General features: G+C 34.6%; 1 protein-coding gene across 2 annotated transcripts in view; it reads left to right on the top strand.

Moving 5' to 3' along the window:
* Window positions 1-24,387, top strand: part of BMP2K (BMP2 inducible kinase) — a 108,612-nt gene that overhangs the window by 11,392 nt on the left and 72,833 nt on the right. For both annotated transcript variants that reach the window (XM_051965099.1, XM_051965098.1), the window contains exon 2: window positions 17,417-17,535. In XM_051965099.1, coding sequence (XP_051821059.1) covers window positions 17,417-17,535 — 119 coding nt within the window. The remainder of the gene's footprint in view (window positions 1-17,416; window positions 17,536-24,387) is intronic.

Below are 24,387 nucleotides of genomic sequence, written 5' to 3'. Positions count from 1 at the left end.
TTTATGTGAGTAGGGAGAGGGGACTCATTTGGTTAGTGGAAGAAGAAGCATTGCAGGGCTTGGATCTGAGGCTTAACTCTGGCACAATTGCCACCTTTTTGTGAAGGGAGTTACCATTGTAAGTACCAAAATGTGTTATTTTGAATATATTGTTCTTATTTAGCAGTAGGTACTTCCTATGTACTTTCTCAAAAGGAATCATCATTGAACCCATAGTAGGCAAATATGGACAAAAAGATGATGATTCAACTCTGTGTTATTTGTTCAGTATTAATCAGGAATCAGTAACAGATAAGCAGTTGTTTTTCATATTTCTTTGCCTTTTTCTGAGTATTTTTCTCTCAATCTCTTTATTAATATTTTTCTCTTTCTGTATATATTAAACTTTTTTGTTTGACTCATTTCTCATGGAATTCTTCTAAAGTATCTATTTTGAGTTCTGTCATTTAAGCAATTTCTATTGTGATTGCTTTTTATATTTTGCCTTTTCTCTTTTTCTCTAGTGCATTACTCTTAGAAGTATTAATTCCTGTAGGAGAAAGAGAGGATAACAGGATTGTTTTGTGATAGAAATTTTTCCTCTTTCATTGATTATGTGGCCAGTTTCTAACTCTTATCCTCTGTATAATCAGTTTCCTTACTTGATTTTATGAAATTTTTCTGTGTCCATGCCCTCCCACTATTTTGAAACAGGATGCCATAAAGGCACACATTTTCTCAAAGGCAATGATCTTGCTAAGCAACAAATCCCTGTGGATTATATCAACTGTAAGTCTCTCTCTTACATTAAAGAACATTTCACTCCTTTCTTTTGAATGTTCTTTAGTGGAATACTCTCCTACATCAAAATTTTTTCTTCCTTCCCCTTATATTCCCACATTGCTCACTTTCTGATCCCTTTCTTATTGTCAGAGGATCCTTATAGACTTAAACTCACAGCATTCTCAACCTACTCCCATGTTGGGAAGACTTCCCTAAGTCTGCAGACTTGGTGATTTCTGGAGGAACAGTATGGTTCCAGATGAATGTGCCTGTCTCAATTACTTCTGGTCTGGTATGTCTCTATACATAGTTGCCACCCTGTCCCAGTTCCTTCTGTTTTCTAGCTATCTGATTTAGCACTAACTTCCAAACAGTATGTGCTTTTATTTTTTTCCTCTATTCTATCTGAAGTGGTAGATGTGGGGTTGCTACTTAAGTTCTGCTACTTGTTGCCACAGCATGGTGACATAAGTTCAGGAGCAGAATGTGCAGGTAGAATCAATAACAAGAAGGAATTTGCTGAGTTGATCTTTTGTGCATAGGTGTGCTGCTCTGGCAGAGTGTTAGATACAGGGACAGGATGCTGAGTGAACAGGTTAGGGAATTAGAGATTAAATTTCTTTGCTGTTAATTCAAAAGGTTTTTATTTTATTTGAGTTCTAATGGTTACTTGAGCTAGATAGACAATTGTAGTTATTTGTATAGTTATTTCTTGCACATAATTTTAAATATTGGGAATTTTAAGAATTCCTGAGCATTTGAAAACTTAATCTTAAATCCTGTTTGGATCATGTGACCTATAAATCAAGCAATTACTTTTCAAAAATGGTATCATGAGGGGTTGTTTTGGGGAACTTGCAACTTTAGAGGTTGCCAAATTATTTGGCCACTCCTTGGTGCCTTTTACACCTTTTGTTCTTCATGATCATGGTCCATGCCCTATAGGGTCATAAGGGCGCAACAGGAGAGTCTGTTGGACAACCTTCTTCAGATCTTCTTGACTATACTCTATCCTGGGTCCCAGTTGAAAGGCAGACTTCCAAGTGACTTGGTGATGGCTATCAGTATATCCAGGTTGGAAATGTTGGTTCATCAATACTTGAGGGCTTTAGTAGGTCTCTAAGCTTGGAAAATTGATTGGGAAAATCAGTAACTTATTTTGAACTGTGCCTGGAATCCCCTGGATTTTCCCTGCCCCTACTTCCCCATTTTTGACTGAACAATCTGGATTCTGGGTTTTCTTAAGGTTGATTTTTTTCCATCCCTTCTATAGACCATCATTTGATTGAGGGTCTCTGCCACAATGGCTTCATCTTCCTTGGTCAACCTTATGTCATCAGTCTAGTGTACACCAAAGTCCTTAAAAAGGTAGGTCTTTTTTCAGGTCTTTGTCTATTCTAATGTATCATATGAAGAAGAATTCAGATAGTGCAGGGGAAGGGTGATAAAAGTATGCTGGGTTCTTTTCCCCAGGTGAAAAAGCAAACTGCTACAGAGAAAAAGACATCAATGAGGTTAACCCCATATATCACTCAGCCTCGGTCTGGTTTATCCAGTTAGGAATAGCTAAAGGCATGAGGATTTTGTTTAGCTCACTGTAGTCCACTGTAAGCTATCAGTGCCTTCTTCATAGATAATACAACCTTATTGTGAAGGGAGCTGGTATGGTGAAGAATAAAAACTTCCTTCATCTTAATCTCTAGAGAAAAAAATTTTCTTAGTAGTATTTTATTTTTCCAAATACATGTAAAGATAGTTTTCAACATTTTTTTGTAAGATTTTGTGTTCCAATTTTTTTCTCTCCCTCTCCCTTACTTCCCTCCTTCCCAAGATAGCAAACAATTTGATATAGGTTATACATGTATAGTTTTAAGTTTCTTTTCATATTTGTCACGTTGTTCAAGAAAAATCGGATCAAAAGAAGAAAAAACTATGAAAAAAAAAGCAAATAAATTAAACAAACCAAAAAAGATGATACTACAGTGCTTCAATTTACATTCCGTCTCCATAGTTCTGTCTGGATGGGGATGGCATTTTCCATCTCAATCTATTAGAATTTGTCTTGAATCACTAAATTGCTGAGAACAGCTAAGTCTGTCAGAATTGATCATCACATAATCTTGCTATTACTGTGTACAATGTTCTCTTGGTTCTGCTCTCTTCACTCAAAATCAGTTCACGTAAGTCCGGGCTTTTCTGAAATCAATCTGTTCATCTTTTCTTAACAATATATTAGTCTATTATATTCATTTGCTATAACTTATTCAATCATTCCACAATTGATGAACATTCATTTGATTTCTAATACCTTGTCACCACAAAAAGCTGCTATAAACATTTTTGCACATGTGGGCCCTTTTCTCTCTTTTATGATCAAGATCTTTGGTATACAGACCCAGTAGAGACACTGCTGGATCAAAAAGTATGCAGTTTGATAGTTCTTTGGGCATAGTTCCAAATTGCTCTCCAGAATAGTTGGATCAGGTCAAAGTACCACTAACAGTGTATTGGTGTTTCAGTTTTCTCATGTCCCCTTCAACATTTATCATTATTTTTTTCTGTCAATTTAGCCAGTCTGAGAGGTGTGAGGTGGTATCTCATAGTTGTCTTAATTTGCATTTCTCTAATCAATAATGATTTAGAGCATATTTTCATGTGACTATAAGTGTTTTTAATTTTTTCATCTCAAAATTGTCTGTTCAATTGTCAGTGTTTCTGACTCATTTCTAAACTATTAAGAGAGCTGAGTTAAATTTATTAGAATATAAATAATTCCCCAATTGATAAATGATCAAAAGATATGAAAAAACAATTACATATAAGGCTTGCTAATTGTTTTAGATAGATGCTACTTACCATTTTTAGGAAAATTTCATTTATTCCTATGCTCTGTAGCGTTATTAGGAATGGGTATTATATTTAGTCAAATGCTTTTTCTGTATAGAATAATTATATGATTTCTATTAAGTTGTTATTTATATGGTCAATTATGTTGATAGTTTTCCTTATTTTGTATTGTTTGATTTTAACTATATGGAATAACTAAAGCAACTCCAACAGTTTCTATTTGATTGTACCTGCAATAATCTACATAAAAGTTCCTGAAAAAGCCGATATAGATGCTGATTTGAGAGTTTACAATACATCTGTTCTCCATGAATAGGATGGGGATTTTATAGGATGCTTTAGGCTTGATTGGGGTTGGAGAGCACCAATTAATGCTGAATTTCCCTCTATAGTTTTTAAAGAACTTCTTAGACTGAATATTATTTGCTTTCTTATCACACTTAATGTTTCAGGAGTCATATTCAAAGCCTTCTCATAAGGAGTGGAGGAAACCTGGTAGATTGTATATATCACTTCTCTCATGTATTTAATATATCATATGGCATTATACTCATTTGTGTATATATTGTTCTTCCCATTAGGATTGTCATTTCCTTAAGGTTTGTTGTCTTTCTTGGTGTATAGGACTAGGTATATTGCAAGTATTTAATAACATGACAATGAATAGAATGCTGGTTTTGAAGTTAGAAAAGAGCCAGGTTTGCTTCCAAAAGCTTCAGTATTTTCATCTGTAAAAATAGGACAATAGGTGGCACTGTGAATAAGTGCTGGGCCTGAAGATATGATATGCAAGATAACATATTTGGTAGTCATTTAAAGCATTGTATACAGATGAAGAAATTGAATTTAGAAATTAAATGGTTTGTATCCCATCAGTTGCTGTAAACTTGAGGTAAAACTTGAGCCTTGTCTGCTAATTTTTTAACCTGGAGTTTCTTTCACTGTACTATGATAATGCCTAGTTATTTATTTTCAGAGTTATTATAGGATAAATAGGGTTGTGTGAGTTAATCGAGGAATATATAACATTCCACTGGGAAAATGTATTATGAGTTACAATCAATTTATGGTCAGACTTTTGGAACAACCCATTTTTGAATAAGGGAATACTTCTGTATATAGAAGATAGTATGCATGATTATGAGGCAGTGAGATAGCTCAGAGGATAGATCACTGAGCTGAGAGTCAGGAAGATCTGATTTCAAATCCACTTATTAGCTCTGTGACCTTGGGCAAGCTGCTTAATCTTTATTTCTTAATTCACTGGAGGTGGAAATGGCAAACTACTCTAGTATCTTATCCAAGAAAACCTTGTGTACAATTTTGATATTCTGTTCATTTCATTTTGCATCAGTTTGTCCAAGTCTACGTGGATTTCTCTGAAACCATCTACTTCATCAATTATTCTGCAGTAGATGAATCCTTCCTAAGTTTCTAGTTCTTTGCTACTACAAAAATAAGTGCTGTAAATTATTATTGTTATTTTTTATCTTTCAGTCCTTCTCCCTCCTTTTTTCTTTATTTGATCTCTTTGAGAATATAGTTAGAGTAAAAATGTCAAAACTGTTTAGTGAGTTGGGGCATAGTTGCAAATTGCTTTTAAGAATGGCAATTACCAGTTCATAGCTCCATCAATGATGCGTTTATGTGCATATTTCCCAATAGTACCTCTGACAATTCATTTTCTTACTTTGCTATTCTAATGGAATATTTACTATTCTAATGGTTGCTTTAATATATGCATTTCTTTAATTATTTTATTTATTTGGATTTTTTTAATGGTTGATAACTTTTATTCCTTCTTTTGAAAAGAGTTGGTTCTTGGCTTTTGTCCATGTATCGATTGAGGAATAGCTCTTGTTCTTATAAATTTGAATCAATTCTTAGATATGAAACCTTTATCAGAGAAATTTTTGGAAAATATTTTTTTCCAATTTTTATTGCATTAGTTTTGTTTGTGCAAAATCTTTAAAATTTATATAATCAAATAAACCTATTATCTCCCCTCTATATCTTTTTGTTATGAACTCTTCCCATATCTAAAAATGGAAAAGATGATTTCTTCCTTGCTTCTATACTTTGCTTTGAGAATAGGTCTTCACCTATCTATTCATAGACCTGTTCCTGACTTCATACTTAGAAGACCAGACTCTGTGCACTTCTGGACAGAAAGTCTGGATTGAGTTTTTGTTTCCTTTGATCCTCCTAATTTCTTGTGGAATTTAGCATTGTCTTATTCCAAAACTTAAGGGACAATTTAGGATAGAAACTTGCAAGTTTTCAGTGTTTTCTAGTGGTCTTATCCAGGGCAAAATAATTACTTCTCTCATGGTCTGAGCTCTGTTTATTTCTGACTTGGATCTCTTCCCATGAACTTATCCTTTCATGGAAATTTCAAATGTTCTTCATTTTCAAAGAGGACTAGTGACATCATGGAGTGGTGTCTTGATTTGTGTATGAATTGAATTTAAATGAGGCAGAGTTGTTCAAAGTCATCAGTCTTACTTTATTTCAGTCATTGAAGTCTAAAAGTAAGGATGACTGGCAATGACCTGAGATGCAGTAGATGACCTGGGAGTCTTTGATGTGTGACCTAGCTTTAAGCATTCTAAAACACATGCTTCAGCTGCCTTCATGACCATTGGAACACATTGTTCTCATTTGTCCATTTTGCCTGGGGGAGTCTTCATATGCTTAGGATAGACACCCCCCTAATTCACCAACAGGTTTGAAGGTTGTTGATTATCCTCAATCTAGTTTAGTCTTTTTGATGAGATGATTTACCAGGTTGTGCCCACTGCCCATGCCACAGATTTTTGGAGCCATAGGAGCCATAGGTGAGAGTTTTTGGGTGGGCATCAAAAGTGAATAAGCAACCCTGAGAGACTCTGTAAACCCTCACACCAGAGGTACTAGTTCTCTTTGAATACCTTCTAAAGTTAGTATACTCCTGTTGGATTTGGGCAGTTATTATTCAGCTACAAAGCTCTTTAGGCATAAAATGACAAAACTTAAGGCTGCCCTGTTTTTTCACTGAAGTTTCAGTGAACTGGAAATTGGAACTGAGGCCCTGATATCCCCTCTAGGGTCTAAGCTACTTAGCTACTCTTGGCTTCTCTGAGCTTGCTTTTTCTTGGTTACATAGCTAGTGCCTGCAAACACTTCTCATTCTTGAATGCCTTCTCAATCAGTCATGAACCACTGACCCAAAACAACTGGGTGGTGAATGACAGATGTGTCAGTTGGTATGTGTCCCTCTAACTTTCACCAGGTCGGGGTCCCCCTATCTTTCAATGAACTGAAACCCAAGAATGTTCCACTTCTTTCTGCCCTTTATCAGTCTCCAATGTTCACAGACCTGTCTGTCTTCTTTATTCCCTTGGGCTAGAAATATGACTCTGTTTTTCAGGCTTGGATTTGCCCAGCTAGATTGGGGTTTGATGCATTTTCTTGATCTTTACCATGAAACAGTAAATCATAATGAGGCTTTAGTAAACTGTTAAATCTAGAGAGGTTGTTGGGATGACTTTTGCATATTGTTAAATTTACTTTAAAGCTATGATTTATAACATTATTTATTGTGGAAAAGATAACTGAAGTTGGCCTTTTTATTTAGAAGAGATGTTTGTTCATTTGTGTGTGTGTATGTGAGCTCAGTAATATCAACATAAATACAATTGAAACCCTGTAAAATATACTTTTCAATTGTGATTACACTGAGTGTTCAAGTAAGTATCTTTTTTTTTTTTTTTTTTGAGCCAAGGTTTTTGCATCAATCCTTGAAGGAATAGCTTGACTGTCTTTCCATTGCTATTTTTCTGAGCAGGTTTTTTGTTTGTGCAACATTAGTGTATGTGTTACACTACAGTTTGTTGTACTAAATGCTGGAATAGTCATGGTCATGTAAATAATGTCAAAACTAGTGCCTGGAAGAGCTACTGTAATTTCCCAGAGTGGAAAGACATATACATCTCTCAATTTTCAATATTCGCTTTTCACTTTACCATTTACTTTCCTAATGCATAAAAGAGACTGAATTCTGAATCACAGTCCCTTGTCCTTTCGCCTTTCTTAAAGCCATCGTTTATCCTCAATAGAATCCTTGGTTCCCTTTAATTGCTTCCTGCCCTCTCAGTTTTTTTATCCCCTTTCTGACCTCTCTTTTTGACCCTTGAGATTTGGATTCTATATATAATCATTTTAATCGGGCACTGCCTTCTTGCTTAATCTTTTGGTTTCCTTGTCCATCTGTTCTTCATATCTGGCTAATCCTTAACCTTAACAGCCACACCACCTGTCTGCTCAGTTCCTATTCCAGAACTTCTGAAAACTTCTGGAGGGAGTTAGAGGAAGTTAGAACTTATACCAATCAGCACATTTAATTTTTACTTTACCTCAACTGGATCCCCAATAGTAGACAATCATTCTTTTATTCATTTTGATTGTATGGAGCTGTGTTTTCTCATTGCTCAACCTTCTAAGCATCCCTTTCCCTTTTTTGATTTTGACTTGATGCTCTTGAAATTTTTTTCATTGCATTTACCTTACAGATAAAAAATTCTTATGTATATTTACTTGTTCATGAATTATATGTGTTTTACAGTCAGTATGTATGTTATTAAGCTTACATAATAGAAATTTAAAAAGGATGAGCTAAATATAAAGTGATATTTAATATTATAATCATTACGGAGGCAAAATTAGTCTTTTTAGGAAAATAACTTTGGGGTGAATGTTGGGGAGATAGGAATAAATTGGAGAGTGGGGAGGTTTGAGACAGGCAAAACAATTAAGCTATTGAAATTATCCAGGAAAAAAGTGATGAAGACCTAAATGAGGCTCTGTATCTTCTTGAGTAGAAAGATGAGAAGCAAGATGAAAAGATGTGACTATTGATGAGACATGTAGGGAGAGAAAAAATAAAGAGATGGAGGTGTCACAGAGGTTATAATAATATAATAAAATATTATCTCATTTTATCCTTACAACAGCCCTGAGGGGTGGAGTCTGATGTTATACCTGTTTTCACAGTTAAAGAAAGTGAGGCAAAAAGAGGTTAAATGACTGTGCTTGAGGTTACACAGCTAGAAAATGTTTGAGGCTGGATTTGAACTCGGGTGTCCTTGATTCCAGGCCAGTACTCTATCCATTATTTAGTTGATTATTATCTGATCTTCAGTGTCTTTATTTGTCAGTGAACATGTTGAGGTTGTTGTTATCGAAACTATATTACTGATGCTTCCCAACCTCTTTAATCTTTCTTGTATTGCTGGAAATCTATTCAGACCAGTCTTCATCTCAGGAATGTGTTCTCTTTTTGTCATTGTCTTTTGGAATCCTTTGTTTTCTTGTCCTCTTACCTTGTGTTGTACCAGCTCCATGTTATCTTGAATTTTGTCAGGTTGCTATCTTTGCCCCCATTGCACTTTGTATTAGCACTATTCTGTGTAGTCTTCTTATCCTCCTGATAAGATGTAAGGTCTTTGAGGACGGAATTGATTTCTTAACTTTGCATTTCTAGTATACCTACTACATTGCCTGGCATAACATAGTTGGTTTAGTTAAAAATTTGAATTCGATTGGATATTGAAAAATTGCTATATTCTCTTGTCCTTATTTTATCTTCAGTGGAAGCATAATTTCTTACTGTCTTTAAGCAGCAATAGCATATTGTTCATATATCTATGTGTATATATATAGACATATCTACATATACATATGTACATATATTCAATTGTATGTGTTCAGTAAAAAGCTATTAAATTGAATGCATGTAGGCAAATATGTTTGAGAAATTCTTGGTGGTGGTACCTTAGCCTAATTTTGAATGCTGAAAAGAAAAATGTTTCTTTTGTAACATATTTTCATTTTTTACTAATATTTTGATACCTTGATTGAGACTTAATTACATTTAATGTTAGTTGTCGGAATAAATTAGGTGATGTAATGAATGGTAAAGTTCAATCTGTAAAAAATGTCTTTGAAATTTTGTTAAATTAAAGTAGTACTTTCTCGTAAATTTCAATTATAATTTAAATTTATTGTTTTCTCTAATCCAAAATATTTTAGGCAAAATAATTTGTCAAAGCATCTTTTGATTCATAGGAATTTAGAGCTGGAAGTGATGTTAATCATTTGCTTGGAGTGACAATTTTAGTATTGGAAGAGAATAATAATAATGAAGATGATAATTGTTAGCAGCTATTTAGCTTTACCTACAACCCAAAGAAATTCCCACTAAGACATACTTGACAAGTCAACTACTCTTTTGAGTTCTGCTTGAAGACATCAAATAAGGGTAAAAACGGTATATACAGTTTAGTGACTTTTTGGTCATTTGGTGACATTTTTGGTTATCACAACTACTTTCTGATAATTCTACCATTTCACAAGTGGTCTAACAGCACATTACTGTGCCTATTTTTCTACAACCTCTCGTTTTTCATTTTTGACATCTTAACCAATTTGATGGATGTGAGATGGGACCTCAGAGTTGCTTTAATTTGCATTTCTTTATTATTGATTTGCAATATTTAAAAAAAATTGCTGTTGATAGTTTGGTTTTCTTTCTTTGAAGCAGCATTCCCCAGACTACTGTTCCTGCTTCCAGCCCAGCCCCTAGAGCATCTCCTTTGGAGAAGGGGCCAGATCTCCGCCAACTGCCTACCAACTGCAGCTCACAAGGCAGGTACTCCAGCCTAACTGAAGCAGCAAGACCTCCTGGGGGAGAGACAGAAGGCAACATGTACAAGGCAAGTCAAAACAACACCATCTTGATGACCATCTCAGACACTAGTGGAGTCAGCCCAGACCCTAAACCCAAGAGCTTATGAATAGCCATGCATCCAGCTCAGTGCCCTCAGCTATCATTCCAGGAAGCACTTCTGTGGTAATGCAGCCTGGCCACAGCTCCTCAAGACCCAGACAACACAGTTCTTGCCATCATGGTCCTTGGTGCTCTCAAAAAGTCAACACCAGGAACTGTTAGTATTGATGAGTGGAAATGACATTAAAGAAGATTCATGACCGTGTGCTCAAGAAACATGGAAAGTTTTTCATTTGACTTGCAACTGAAACCTCATTAGGATGTGAGCTCCTTGGGAGCAGGCATTGCTTTACTTTTTGTGTTTGTGTACCCAGTGTTTAACCAGTGATTTATATGTAGTGAGTATTTAATAAATTCTTTTTTCTTTCATTTATTCATTTTCATTCATTCATTCTACCCTTCCCGCCCAAAGCATAATACTATTCCATTTTCCATTACATTTATGTGGTTTGACCATTTCTGGTTATTGGGCACCTACTTTGTTTCCATTTTTTTTTTTTTACTACCACCAAACGTGTGGCTATAAATATTTTGGTTTAATTGGGGCCTTTCTTTTTATCTTTGGAATATAAACCTAATAGTGGGATCTGGATTAAACGGTATTAAAAACGTTTTGGTCACTTTACTTATATAACTCCAAATATGCTTTCCAAAATGGTTATATTGATTTACAGCTGTACCACAGGGTACTAGAGTGCTTATCTTCTTCCTCCCAACATTGACTGTTTTCTTTTTTTGTCATTTTTGCCTATTTGTGGGTGTAAAGTGAAACCCTAGTATTTGTTTGGTTTACATGTGGTGATTTGGAGCATTCTTTGACATGGTTATCACGTTTGCATTTCTTTTGAAAACTGTTCATATGATTTGATTTTTTTTTAATTGGAGGAGAGTTTTAGGGTTGTAGAATGTGGAGAAAAGGGAGTAACTGGATTATGAGGAGATTTAAATGACAAACTAAAGACTTTCCAAGCTTCATAGAATATAGATTGGAGTGGAAAAAGGATTGAGGCAAGGTCCTTAATTAGAAGGCACCAACTACAGTAGTAATATAGTTATGAAGAACTAGGTGGTAGTTTTGTCAGCAGAGAGAAGTGATCAGATCTGAGAGTTGTTGTGAAGTAAGAAATGACAAGATTTTCTAATTATGAGCCCCTAGAAGAAGTGAGAGCAAGGTCTCAGGGATGACATCAAATTATCATCCTGGGTGCTGACGATGTAGCTGTGGAGGGAGAGGTGCTTCTGCTTTTAACAATTCTGGGATAATTCAGAAGAGGAAAGGGTCTTGGTGGAATATGGAGTTTTGTTTTTTTATATATCAAGGGATATCCAGTTTGAAATATGTGATAATTTTGGTTTTATAGCGCAGGAAACTTCATTTGCAAGGTCTTAGAGCAAGGACTAAAGACCATTTTGTCTTGCTCCTTTATCTAGTTGAGTGTTTTTGCCATTATGCCATGATATATTGGTGTCTTCCCTCCAAATAAAAAAAATTGAGCAGTTTTAAATAGGCTTTTAATTCATATGTATATATATACTCTACAGAAACACTTGATTTCATCAATGATTGTCTTTTCTTTTAATATAACTAATGTAATAATTTGCTTCAAATCTTGACAGGTTTTTTTTTTTTAATCATAGTCTTAATGATAATTTGAAAGTTGTGTGCCTTTTATTTTAAATTCTTATTTTTATTTTGCTATTATTTCTTGAGACAGTTTCAGTGATTTTGTAAGACATTTTATATAAAACATCTTGATTTTAGGGTTTGGTAATTTTCTGTTCAAAATATGTAAATGCTTAAACTAAGGACCTCTTGCTCTGTAGGCATTTTTCAAAATATTTGTGCCTGTCTATCTTGTAATTCTAGAAGTATGTTCATCTTTTCATATTACAGAAATCCATAAAGAAAACTCACACAAATAAGGAGTGATTCATATATTTTGTGGTAGAAATTCTGGTAGAAACTCTCTTCCTTTCCTTCTTTTTGATCCCTCATTCCAGACCAATAGATGAAGGTTATCATTTTAAACAGATACTCACTTAGTATGCCCTGGAAAATTCTAGCCAGGGATCCAAATCTTTAGTGAATTAAATGTAGGTTGTGAGACTTGAACCAGGATAGTGGTGATATTGATTATGGACTTTGGGTGCAGAAGTATTGATTTTGAAGAAATTATGTAACAAAGGAACACAAGATTTGACAACTGATTGAATATGGGGAGTGAGAGAGTAAAGAAGGGGAAGTTTGAGGGGAAACATAGCAATATTAAGTAAATACAATAGTCATGAGTGACAAAGACTGCATTGTTACTACAGTGGTAGGTTTTATAATCTTGAGAGAAAACTTTGCCATTTTAATTCTTATTTTGGACAAATGTGGTATTTTCAGTCATCAAATCATTTGTATTTTGCTCTTCGTTCCTGTGCATGCATTAATTTTGGTGAAAATATAAATATTGATATATTAAAAAGTGAATACTTTGGTAACATTGTGGTAGTAGTATGACAAAATGAAAAGAGTACTGAACTTGAATTCAAATTCTGACTCTAATAAATTGCTTTCTGTTCTAACAAGTCAGTATATCTAGATCTCAGTTTCCACATATGTAAAAAAAAAAAAAAAAGGTGGGGGGGGACACTAATGACCTTCAAGTTTCCTCACAACTCTAGATATCTCAGTAGGTCAGCAGAATCTCTATAGATTGTAAGATAACTGCATGACAGTCAGATAGTTCAAATGATATGTTAAAGGCCACATGATTCTTTCTGATTCCTGGGCAAGAATGTAATGCAGGGAGTATTTTTTAAGCATCGTCCATATGCCACTTGGAACACAGATAATAATAAAAAAAAAACATTCCTTGCTTTTAAGAGGCTTACATACAATCGAATGCAGGAAAACCACACACAGAAGTTGAAAGTTGGGGGGAGAATGTTGCCTTTATAAATATCTTAATACAAAAATTACATCTTCTAATGGAATAGCTGTTCCTTATTGTATTCTGTTGTGAACAGAAGGATCCTATAACATGTATGTGTGTGTGTGTGTGTGTGTGTGTAATATGTAACATATTTGAGGAATTGTCCTTTTTCCTTTTCTTGTATTTTAAGGAGTAATCAGCAATTTTTAGTACTTTTTAGCTTCTACAGGTAGAATTCAGTTTTAATGAAAACCATTTTATTTAATAAAGTTTTATTATATCATAAAGTTTCTGTATAACAGATTTACCTACTAAAACTGGCTAGGTATTACCAGTCTTCATCTGATTCATCACTCATAGGGTCGATTTTATTGGATAAGCAATCCTTTTTACAATATTCACTCTTTATGGAATGGTTAAAATATTTAATGGAGCTCTTTTTGCTTTACTAAAAATATTAATATAACTGTACTTGTATTTCTAGAAATACCTGGTTTAAGGATGTCAAAAGATTTTGACACAGTTTCCCACTCTTTTCTTTATAAGGCTTTTTGGGACAGTGATAGAGGTGATCTAAGTGGACAGAGTATCTCATGGATTCCTGAGGGGCTTTTGTATGATCCCATATTTTTCCTCCATGGAGTGTGTGTACGTGTTGAAATCCTCCCAACTTTACCTTCATAGCTCACTTCTCTTTCTCTGCATGCTTCCTTTTAATATGATGTTTATCTTCCAACAATTGTTACCTCATGAAGGTCTTTTTTCTTATTGTCATCAATTTCCAAAGTCCTTAAAAATAGTTTTTAGAAGGTCTGTAAGCATGTCTTTTCATACTAAACATGCTTAATTCAAATATCAAAATTCAAGAAGGAAATTTCTAAAGTTTTTATTTTAATTCAATTTGCTCTTGTTTAATGATTATTCTAAAACATATTTTCAATTTTCTAAAATATACAATATGTCTATTACACCAATAATAACTTAGTCTTTTCATTTATAATAATATTTCTAACCTCTCTGTTGACTTCCATAACAATATTTCTAATCTCTGTTGACTTCCAATCTCTTATTTCCAGCTAGATATCCTAAACTGGATGTCCATTAGACATTTTAAACCCAACATGTCCAAAAACTAATATTTTTTCCAGTAAATCCTTTCCTGTTACCCCTTTCCTATTTCTATATAGGGCAACACCATCTTTTACATCCGGAACTCATAATTTAGAGTTATCCTGGATTTCTTACTGTCACCCCCCTCTCCTTCCCATATATGAGCTGTTGCAAGATCTGTTGAATTAATCTTTGCAGCATCTCTTGAATACATTCCATTCTCTCCTCTGACATTGCTACTATTTTAATGCAGGCCCTTATCACACCTTGCACTTGGGCTATTGCTATAGCATGCTGGTGAGTTCGCCTGCCTTAAGTCCCTACTCAATCCATCCTCCATTTTCAGCCACCAAAGTGTTTTTTCTTAAAGCTTGACTTTAACAATCCTTGTCCTCTTCTCAATAAATTCAAGTGGCTTTTTATCACCTTTGGGAGCAAACACAACATGCTCAGCTTGGCATTCAAAACCCTTTTTAACTTTGCCCTCTCATCTTTCCAGTCTTCTCATACTTTATTCCCCAGTTTGTACTCTTCAATCCAGTGACAGTGGTCTCCTTGGTGTCCCAGGAACAAAATTCTACATCTCTTTGGGGTTCTCTGGTCATTCATCATTTCTGAAATGCTCTCTCTTGTCATCTCTGAGAAAGTTGGAAAAGATTTAATGTAGAAGTGAAATTTTAGTTGCAATTTATAGGGAAATCAGGAGACAGTGATGGCTATACCATAGGCATGGCAAACAACACATCCCCAACCAAACTTATTGCCCACCTTAAATTGATGGCTCCTGATTTTTGTTGGTCACTTCTGTTCTTCCAGTCATTCATATTTGAAATCCCTTTCTAGCTAAACTCTTCAAAAAGAACTTATAAAATTGTTCCCTCTACCTTTTCTCTTCTTAAGCCCTTGCCATCTGGCATCTGACTGTATCATATCACTGAAATGGATTATTCCAAACTTACCAATGATCCAGTGGCCTTTTCTCAATCCTCATTCTCTTGAATCTCTCTGCAGCCTTTGACACTGGATCACTTTCTTCTCCTGGATACTTTCTTCTCTCTCTGGTTTTCTTCTTACCTATCTGACTATTTTCCTGTCTCCGTTGTTGGATTACCTTCTAGATTCCATCATGTGTCCCTCAGGAGGACTTTTTATCTTCTCTCTATATACTCCTTTACTTGGTGATCTCATCAGCTCCCATGGATTTACTTCTCATCTCTATGGTGATGATTTGCCAATTTACCTTTTCTGCCCCAATTTCTTTTCTGAATTCCAATCTCTCATTTCTTGCAACCTCTCAACATTATGAACTAGATATCCAATAGACATCTTAAACTCAGTATGTGTGAAACAGAGACCGTTGTCTTTTCATGTTAAATTCCCATCTTCACCATCTTACTGAATAGGGCAATACCATCTTTCTAGGATTTCTCACTAATTCTTATTCCTCATAACAAAGCTGTTGCCAAGGTTTCAACATTTCTGAATATGCCCCTTTCTCTTCTCTGCTACTGCCACTTCTCTAGTCTATGACCTTTAGGAAGTCTGCCTGCCTTAAGTCTCTTCCCCATTCCAATCCATTCTCCATTCCATCACTAAAGTGATTTTTCTAAACAAAGGTCTCATCTTATTTTGAACTCGAGTCTTCTGACTTTAAGTCCGCACTCTTATCTGCTTGCCTACCTACCTGCCTGTGTACTTACTACCTGGCTGACGATAGCATTTCTCACATCTGTCCTTTCTCTTTATTCCTGCCTCACCTCTTAATCTTTCTCTTGGACTTCATAATAGTCTCCTAGTCTCTCTATGTCTAACTCATCTTCCACATACCTGTCAGATTTATAATCTTAAAGATCTCATCCTACCATTTTATATTAAAGAAACTTTAATGACTACCCTTAGGGTAAAACATTCCTTTAGTTGGCATTTAAAGGGCTATATACAACTAGCTTATCTAGGATTTTTTCCTCCTAGCACTGTACTTTCTGACAGTTAATGGACAGTGATAGATTTGAGATTAGGAACAGTTGATTTCAAATCTGGGCAATTACCTAATCTGTCAATCCTTAGTTCCCTTGTGTCAAGTGTCAAATACAGAGTTAATAATAATGCCTATCTTATTAGGTTGTTATCAGAATCAGTTGAGATAACTTATGAACTTACTTTACAGACCTTAAAGCACCTTAAAAGGGCTGCTTCTCTCCTCCTCTTTCTTTCCCCCACATCCACTTTCAGTCTGGTCCTTCATGACTGGAATGATCTCCATTTGTACCTCTCCTTTCAGAAACTTTTGATACCCTATAAAGGAGCACAAGTATGGAGCTCAGGTTCTCTCTTTCAAGGGTTTTTCCCCTGATTTCTCCAGTTACTATTTCCCCTTTCATCACTGTATACTATCTTTTGTATGTATTTGTCTATTAATTGTGTCTCTCCATTGTTGATGGATTTAGCTCAGATGTAGTTCCTTGGACTGACAGATATGTGACATTGGTTAAATCATAGACCCTCTGTGGATATTTCTTTGTTTATAAAATTTGGATAATAATACTGAGCAGTACTTACCTCAGAAGGATTTTTGTAGGGAAAACTGTAACTGTAAAAGAAAAAATGCAAAGATGAAAACCTATTATCCTCATAATTTATATATAGCTATAAAAAGTTTGTTTTTTAAAAATTGTGATATTGTGCCTAAACAGTAATTCTTAGCATATTACATAGCTGTAGAGAGAATAATAATTTTAACTAAACTACTTTACAAATTGAAAGTAAACTGGCTTTTTATATTTTAGGTTAAAATTTTAATTTCTTAATAATATTTTATCAAGGACAACTATTTTATTTTCTCCGCTCATAGATATTATTTTTTTATACCCATGTGATTTTCAAAAATAATCGTTAGTTTATAAAGTCCACTTTTTTCTTTTGAATTAACTTTGTCTCCCTTCTTCCTCAGGTGGTTTCTCCACTGTGTTTCTGGTACGGACACATGGTGGGATACGATGTGCATTAAAACGAATGTATGTTAATAACATGCCTGATCTGAACATCTGTAAAAGAGAAATAACAATTATGGTAAGTAAGGAAATAATTAACCTTTGAAATATTTGCTGTGTACTTATGCAGCATCAGATAACTTTCATTAAAGCTCTTAAAATGTGTCTACATATGTCTTGCCCTCTTATTATTGTTTAAATAATGTAGGAAAATGTTAACAAGCATTTTTTAACACTTACTTTATGCCTGGTACTGTGCTGAGGACCAGTTGCTGCTTTCAGGATACCTACATTGTATTAGAGCAGACAATATGCTTATTGTTGTTTTGGCAAAGGCATAAGCCTCACCTTGTTGATGATAGATTGGAGTGGAGTCTAAACTATTAGTACTGCTCAGGGGTTCTGTTCAAGGTCTGACAGATATGGTGAGAGAAAGTCCTTGTCACTGAAGCACTGAATTGAGGCCTCCAGCCCCAGGAAGTCCTGCCCATGAACGTGCAGTTGTCAAGCGTTCTAGAGCTAGCCTGGTCAGTGTCTTAAGACCTAAAAGGAAGGGAAGAGTTCCCTTTCTCTGGTTCTTAGGTTGAAGGTCTCAGCCCTTAGTCTCTTATCCCATTTATGGAGTTGAGTGCTTGTGGAGTTAGAGTGGTGTAAAGTCTTAGTCCCAGCCCTGGTCAGCAACTCATTAGCTAAGAAGAGGGACTGGTGATCTAGCTCTGGCCTTTACATACACAAGGAGATTCTGACAGAAAAAGACAACTTCAGGAGGGTTTATTAGTGACATTGACCCTCCCTCCTTTCATAGGCTAGTGGTGAATGTGAACAAGATCTGGAGGAAAATGAATTCAGACCATGCTTCTGACACGTGACCATGGATAGACAGGCCACGTGTTTCAGGCAGGGATTTCTTGCCACTGATGAAAACACAGATCTTCCTCCAGAACTACAATAGTAAATACAGCAACAACCCATTATATCAAATTAAATACAGTCAGTTCTGAAAACTGGAACACTTTACAATAACTCAGAAGGTGTAACTTTTCCACTACCTAATTCCATAAACATACTTTGCTTTTTTGTCATAGTAAACAGCCATATTTAGTATATTCTGGTTCAGGAGAAGCTGTGAGGAAAGGAAGAGGGCTGATCTCATTCCATCCTTTTTATGCCATGATTCCTTCCAATCTGAGGCTAGGAGTTCCAATCTGCCTGCCTTACTCCTGAAAACTTAGGCATAATCCAAGTAGCAGCCTGAGGTGGCTGCTATTTGTTATATTTATATATTTCTTAGCAATTTAGTATGTATAAAACTGTGCTAGTAATTGTATTCAGTTCCTTCATTTTTTAAAAAATGCGTCACTTGTAGGGTCAGCTAGGTGGCACAGTGGATAGAGTACCAGCCCTGAAGTCAGGAGGACCTGAGTTCAAATGTGGTCTTAGACACTTAACATTTCCTAGCTGTGTGATCCTGGGCAGGTCACTTAATCCTAATTGCCTCAGCCAAAAAAAAAAAAAAAAAAAAAAAGCATCACTTGTAAAGTTTTTGAGAATCGTGCCTCTAAACTTATTTTCCTCTTAAATCAATATAAGTTGGCAAGACCAGTACCAAAAATTAGTTATCTAAAATGGGTTTCTATTTGTTTTTGAGAACAAAACATATGTGATAATTCCCCTTCATTTGGAGTATTGGAGGGAAACTTTGAGGAGTTGATTAGGTATATTGTAACTATATCCTATTTTGTTGCCTTATTAAATTTGAAGGGAGGTAGTTACCTACTTAACTCTGAAATTAGTGTGACAAAATTAGAAGTATTTAAAAAATCTCAGTTTTCAATGTTATAAAATATTTAGATGTTCAGAATTGTGTATGTGTGTACTATAGTGTTCATCATAGATAAAATTTATTGTTACATGATTTATTTAATGGTAAACTTGAGAGTTGGGGGCAGTTAGGTGGTATAGTGGATAGAGTGCCAGGCCTGGAGTTAGAAAGACCTGAGTTCAAATTCAGTTTACTTGGCTATATGATCATCAGCAAGTCACTTAATCCTGTTTGCCTTCTTCATCTGTAAAATGAGCTCATTCGCTAGCAAACTAAATGGTAAATCATTCCAGTATCTTTACGAGGTAAACCCCAAGTGAGGTTACAAAGAGTCAGATATGACTGAAATAATTGAACAACAAAAACTTGGAAGTTAATACTTACAATTTATGTAGTCTTTTAAGGACTAAAACATTTGACCATTTTGGTTTCACAGCAGATAATTGAAACTTCATGGAAAAATAACAGTTCTGATTTGAATTTTTAAAAATTGTTTTTTCCCAGTTACATATAAAAACATCTTTTTTCTTTCTTTCTTTCTTTTTTTTTTTTTTTTGACTATACATGTACATTAAAAAACAAAAAACAAAATATTTCCTTTTTAATCGTGTTGGGAGAGAAAAATCAAAACAAAAGGGAAAAATCACCAGAGGGAAAAAATGAAAAAGTGAACTTAGCATGTGTTCAGTCTCCATAGTTCTTTCTCTGGATGCAGATGGCTTTTTCCATCCAGAGTTTATTGAGATTGCCTTGGATCACTGAACTGCTGAAAAGCACCAAGTCTGTCTGTCATAGTTGATCATTCCACAATCTTGCTGTTATTATTCCTGAATGTATTCCTGGTTCTTCTCATTTCACTCAATATTAGTTTGTGTAAATCTTTCCAATTCTTACTGGATATGCACAGTTTGATAGTCCTTTGGACATAATACCAAATTGCTCTTCAGAAGAACTGGATCAGTTCACACTCCACCAAAAATGCATTAGTATCCCAGTTTTCCCACAATCCCATCCAACATTTATCATTATCTTTTCCTATCATTTTAGCCAATCTGAGAGATGTGGTGATACCTCAGAATTGTCTTAATTTGCACTTCTATAATCAATAATGATTTAGAGCATTTTTTCATATAACTCTAGGTAGCTTTAATTACTTCATCTGAAAGTTGTCAATTCATATCCTTTGATCATTTATTAATTGGAGAATGATTTGTGTTCTTATAAATTTGACTCAATTTTTTATGTATTTTGGAAATGAGGCCTTTATCAAGAACACTCACTAAAATTTTTTTTTCCAGTTTTCTGCTTTCCTTTTAATCTTGGCTGTGTTGGTTTTGTTTGTGCAAACCCTTTTTAATTTAATGTAATCAAAGTTGTCCATTTTGCATTTCATAACATTCTCTAATTCTTTGGCCTTACATTCTTCCTTCCTTATCTGATCATTAAACTATGCCTTGATCTCCAGATTGCTTATGGTATATCCTTTACTCCTAAATCATATACTTATTTTGATATTTTTTTGGCATGGGGTATGAGATAAAGGTCTATGTCAAGTTTCTGACATTATTTTCTAGTTTTCTCAGCAATTTTTGTGAAATATTGAGTTCTTATCCCAGAAGTTGGGATTTTGGGGTTTATCAAACACTTGATTGTTATAGTCATTTATTATTGTGCTTATTCCACTGATCTGCTACTCTTTTTCTTAGCTAGTACCATATAGTTTTAATGATTGCCTCCTTATAATGAAGTTTTAGGTTTGGTACTGTTAGGTCACTGTCCTTTGTATTTCTTTTTCATTATTTCCCTTGATATTCTTGACATTTTATTCTTCCAGATGGATTTTGTTATCTTTTTAGCTCTATAAAATAATTTTTGGCAGTTTGATTGGTATGGACAACAGATAATAAATTAAAACTTCATGGGAAAAAACTGATTTGAATGTTTTTGCTTTTAATTTTCAAAATATATGCAAAAGTAGTTTTCAATATTCACTCTTGCAAAACCCTATCTTCCAAGTTTTTCGATCTCTTTTTCTCTCACCCCCTTCCTCAGACAGCAAGTAATCCAGTATAAGTTAAACATGTTCATTTCTCCTATACATATTTCCACAATTATCATACTGGACCAAAAAGGGGGGGAGGGGGAAACATGAGAAAGAAATAAAAAAAGCAAGCAAACAACAGAAAAGATTGTTTATGCTACTATTGTTTATTTTTCTCACCTTTGCCCTATTATTTATTTATTTATTTTAGCATTCTTTTTAAAATTTGAGTTCTAAATTCTTTCCCCCTTCTATTCCCCACACACTGAGAAAGCAAGCAGTATGATATCAATTATAAATGTGAAACGTAAAACATTTCTGTCTTAGCCATATTAAAAAATACTTTAAAAAATAGAGAAAATTATACTTCACTTTGCACTCGAGTTTATCAGTTCTTTCTCTGGAGGTAGGGTAATATTTTTTCATCTTGAGTCCTTTAGAATTCTAGTCTTGGTTCATTGAATTTATTATAATAGCCAAGTCTAACAGTTGATTATTTTTACACCATTGCTGTTATTGTGCATAATGATCTCCTTGCTTTTCTCTCTTCACTTTGCATTAGTTCATATAGATCTTGTCATTTTTTTTTCTGAAACCACCTTTCTACCTGATAGAACAGTAATACTCCATCACAGTCATATATCAATAACTTATTCAACTATTTCCAGTTGATGAGCATCCCCTCAATTTCCAATTCTTTGTCATCACATAAAAGAGCTGCTATTAATACTTTTATAAATACATATTTTTCCTTTTTTCTTTAATATCTTTAGAATGCAGACCTAGTAATGATATTGCTGGATCAAAGGGTTGTTCACAGCTTTATAACTCTTTGGTTTTAGTTCTGAATTGTTCTTCAGAATGGTTGGATGGTTCTCCATTCCACCATTCCACCAACAGTCCATTAATGTCCCAATTTTTCTTTCATCCTTTCCAGCATTTGTCATTTTGAGTGAGTATGAGTTGGTACCTCAGTTATTTTAACTTGAATTTCACTACTCATTGATTTAGAGTATTTTTCATGTGACTATAGATAACTTTTATTTCTTCTTCTGAAAACTGCCTGTTTGCCAAATAGCTGTTATTTTTATAAATTTGATTTAGTTTTATACTTATATTTACTTGAGATTGTGTAACAAGGCTTTTATCAGAAACGTGTGAAAATTTTTGATATCAACTTCATTGTCATTCTTTGGAACTTTTTAAAAAAGAAATATGTAGTTTCCCTGATTCTTTTAATTTGGTCTATTTTTATTTTTATTTTGAGATCAAAATTGTTATCCCTGTCTTTTTTAAAAGTTTAGCTAAAACATGTTAGGTTCTGTTTCAGCCCTTTATTTTAACTTGTTTTTCTCTTTCAAGTGTCTCTCTTAGAAACTACATATTGTTAGATTCTGATTTGTAATCCACTCTATCTGCTTCTGTTTTATGAGTAATCTTATTACATTCACATTTATGTGTGTATATATATATATATATAATATTATAATATAATGTATAGATATACATTATATATAATAAATTTCCTTCCCTTTCATTTTCTTCTATTTCTTCTTTCTTTTTATCCTGTCCCTCCTTCAAAGTCTATTTTGTTTGTAACTATTGCTTCCCTTGTGGTCTCTACTCTGATCTTTACTCAGAATGGCTCCTGCTTTCCTGCAGCTACAAGTACTTATGCCCTTCTCTCCCCTGGAACTGTGACCAGGCTCCTAGCTTCTCTGTAGCTTCAAGCACTAGTGTTCTTCTTTCCCTTGGAATTAAGATCAGGGTCCCTGCTCTCTTGTGATTGGTTTCAGTATTTTTTTCTATCCTCAAACTGTGACTCAGAACTGCATATGGGCAATAGAGTTGCCAGTTAGCACCGGCTATACCCAGTGATGGCAAAAGGGTCCCCTGTAATCTCTTTCTGACCATTTGTCTGAACTTCTTATTGTCTCTCAGCTGAGTGCTCCTGATACAGCTGATGTTGGCACTATCTGGACCTCCTAAGTCTCCATAGACTAGAAAAAATTGGCTCCCTTTGACCTGTTCTTGGTTCTTTATTTTATAGTTCTTTAGAAGTGAATGCTGAGAGAGTTCAATTGGGTTGCTGCCTCTAACGTGCCATCATCATGTGGTCCTCTACCAATATATTCTCATGTACCATACACATACATAGAACTAAGGACTGCTGTTGTCCATCATTTGAGAGAATGGCTGAACCATTTGTAAATTATTGCAATTTGAAGAGTGATAGGAAGATGTTTATCCATTGTTTCAGAATGAGATGATCTAATGTACATGATAACATGTAACAATGTCAGTGGAAGGAGTAGAGGGTATGAATGCTGTCTGGTTTTGTAAATGGGCAATAGATATAGGAAGGAGCTTTCCTTTTTCATTGCTTACATAAGTGGGAGTTGGGGTGTAGAAAGGCCCACAAATGCAGGACTTCTGGGTTTATTTGTTGTGTTAGTATGTTGCAGGTTTGGCTTTTGAGGTAGGGAAGAGAATATTGAAGATGACAAAATCTGTCAAACCCTATTCATCTTGGGAGTACATTCCTAGGAATAGTTGTCAAAAGATCAGCATAGGTAGGTGGTTGTCAAAAGATCAGCATAGGTAGGTATGGAGAGACTAGATTTGTCTGTAAAGTGATGAGCAATACCAGCTCTCAAATTAGTTTACCAGATTGTAGAGGAGCCATGATCTCATGTTGGTGGAGATTTTGTTTGTCACTATAGGTGCTGACAAAATCACAGATTCTTGGACTATGATTTGAATAGGTAGATAACCTAAGTATATTCATAATCATTCCTCTCTAATAGTTTATTAAAGGATGAAAATATTTTGGAGGGGAGAGTAAAAGAGTTTTCCTTTACTTAGATCATATTTCATAGTTTTCAGAGCCATATAAACAGCTGTTATTTCTTTTGATTGTAGAACAACCTCTTATATAGGTAGTGAAAGTAAATCTGTCTCTATTTTGTAAGAGAACAGTGATATCCAGGAATATGAAAGGACTTGATCAGTCATCAAAACCTTATTAATACTTAATGCCTGCCAGGCGTTGTGCAAGTATTGGGGAT

This window comes from Antechinus flavipes, chromosome 6 (genome assembly GCF_016432865.1).
Source record: "Antechinus flavipes isolate AdamAnt ecotype Samford, QLD, Australia chromosome 6, AdamAnt_v2, whole genome shotgun sequence".
Lineage (NCBI taxonomy): Eukaryota > Metazoa > Chordata > Mammalia > Dasyuromorphia > Dasyuridae > Antechinus > Antechinus flavipes.
The sequence above is the reverse complement of the archived record's forward strand: the minus strand, read 5'-3'. Positions and strand labels throughout refer to the sequence as shown.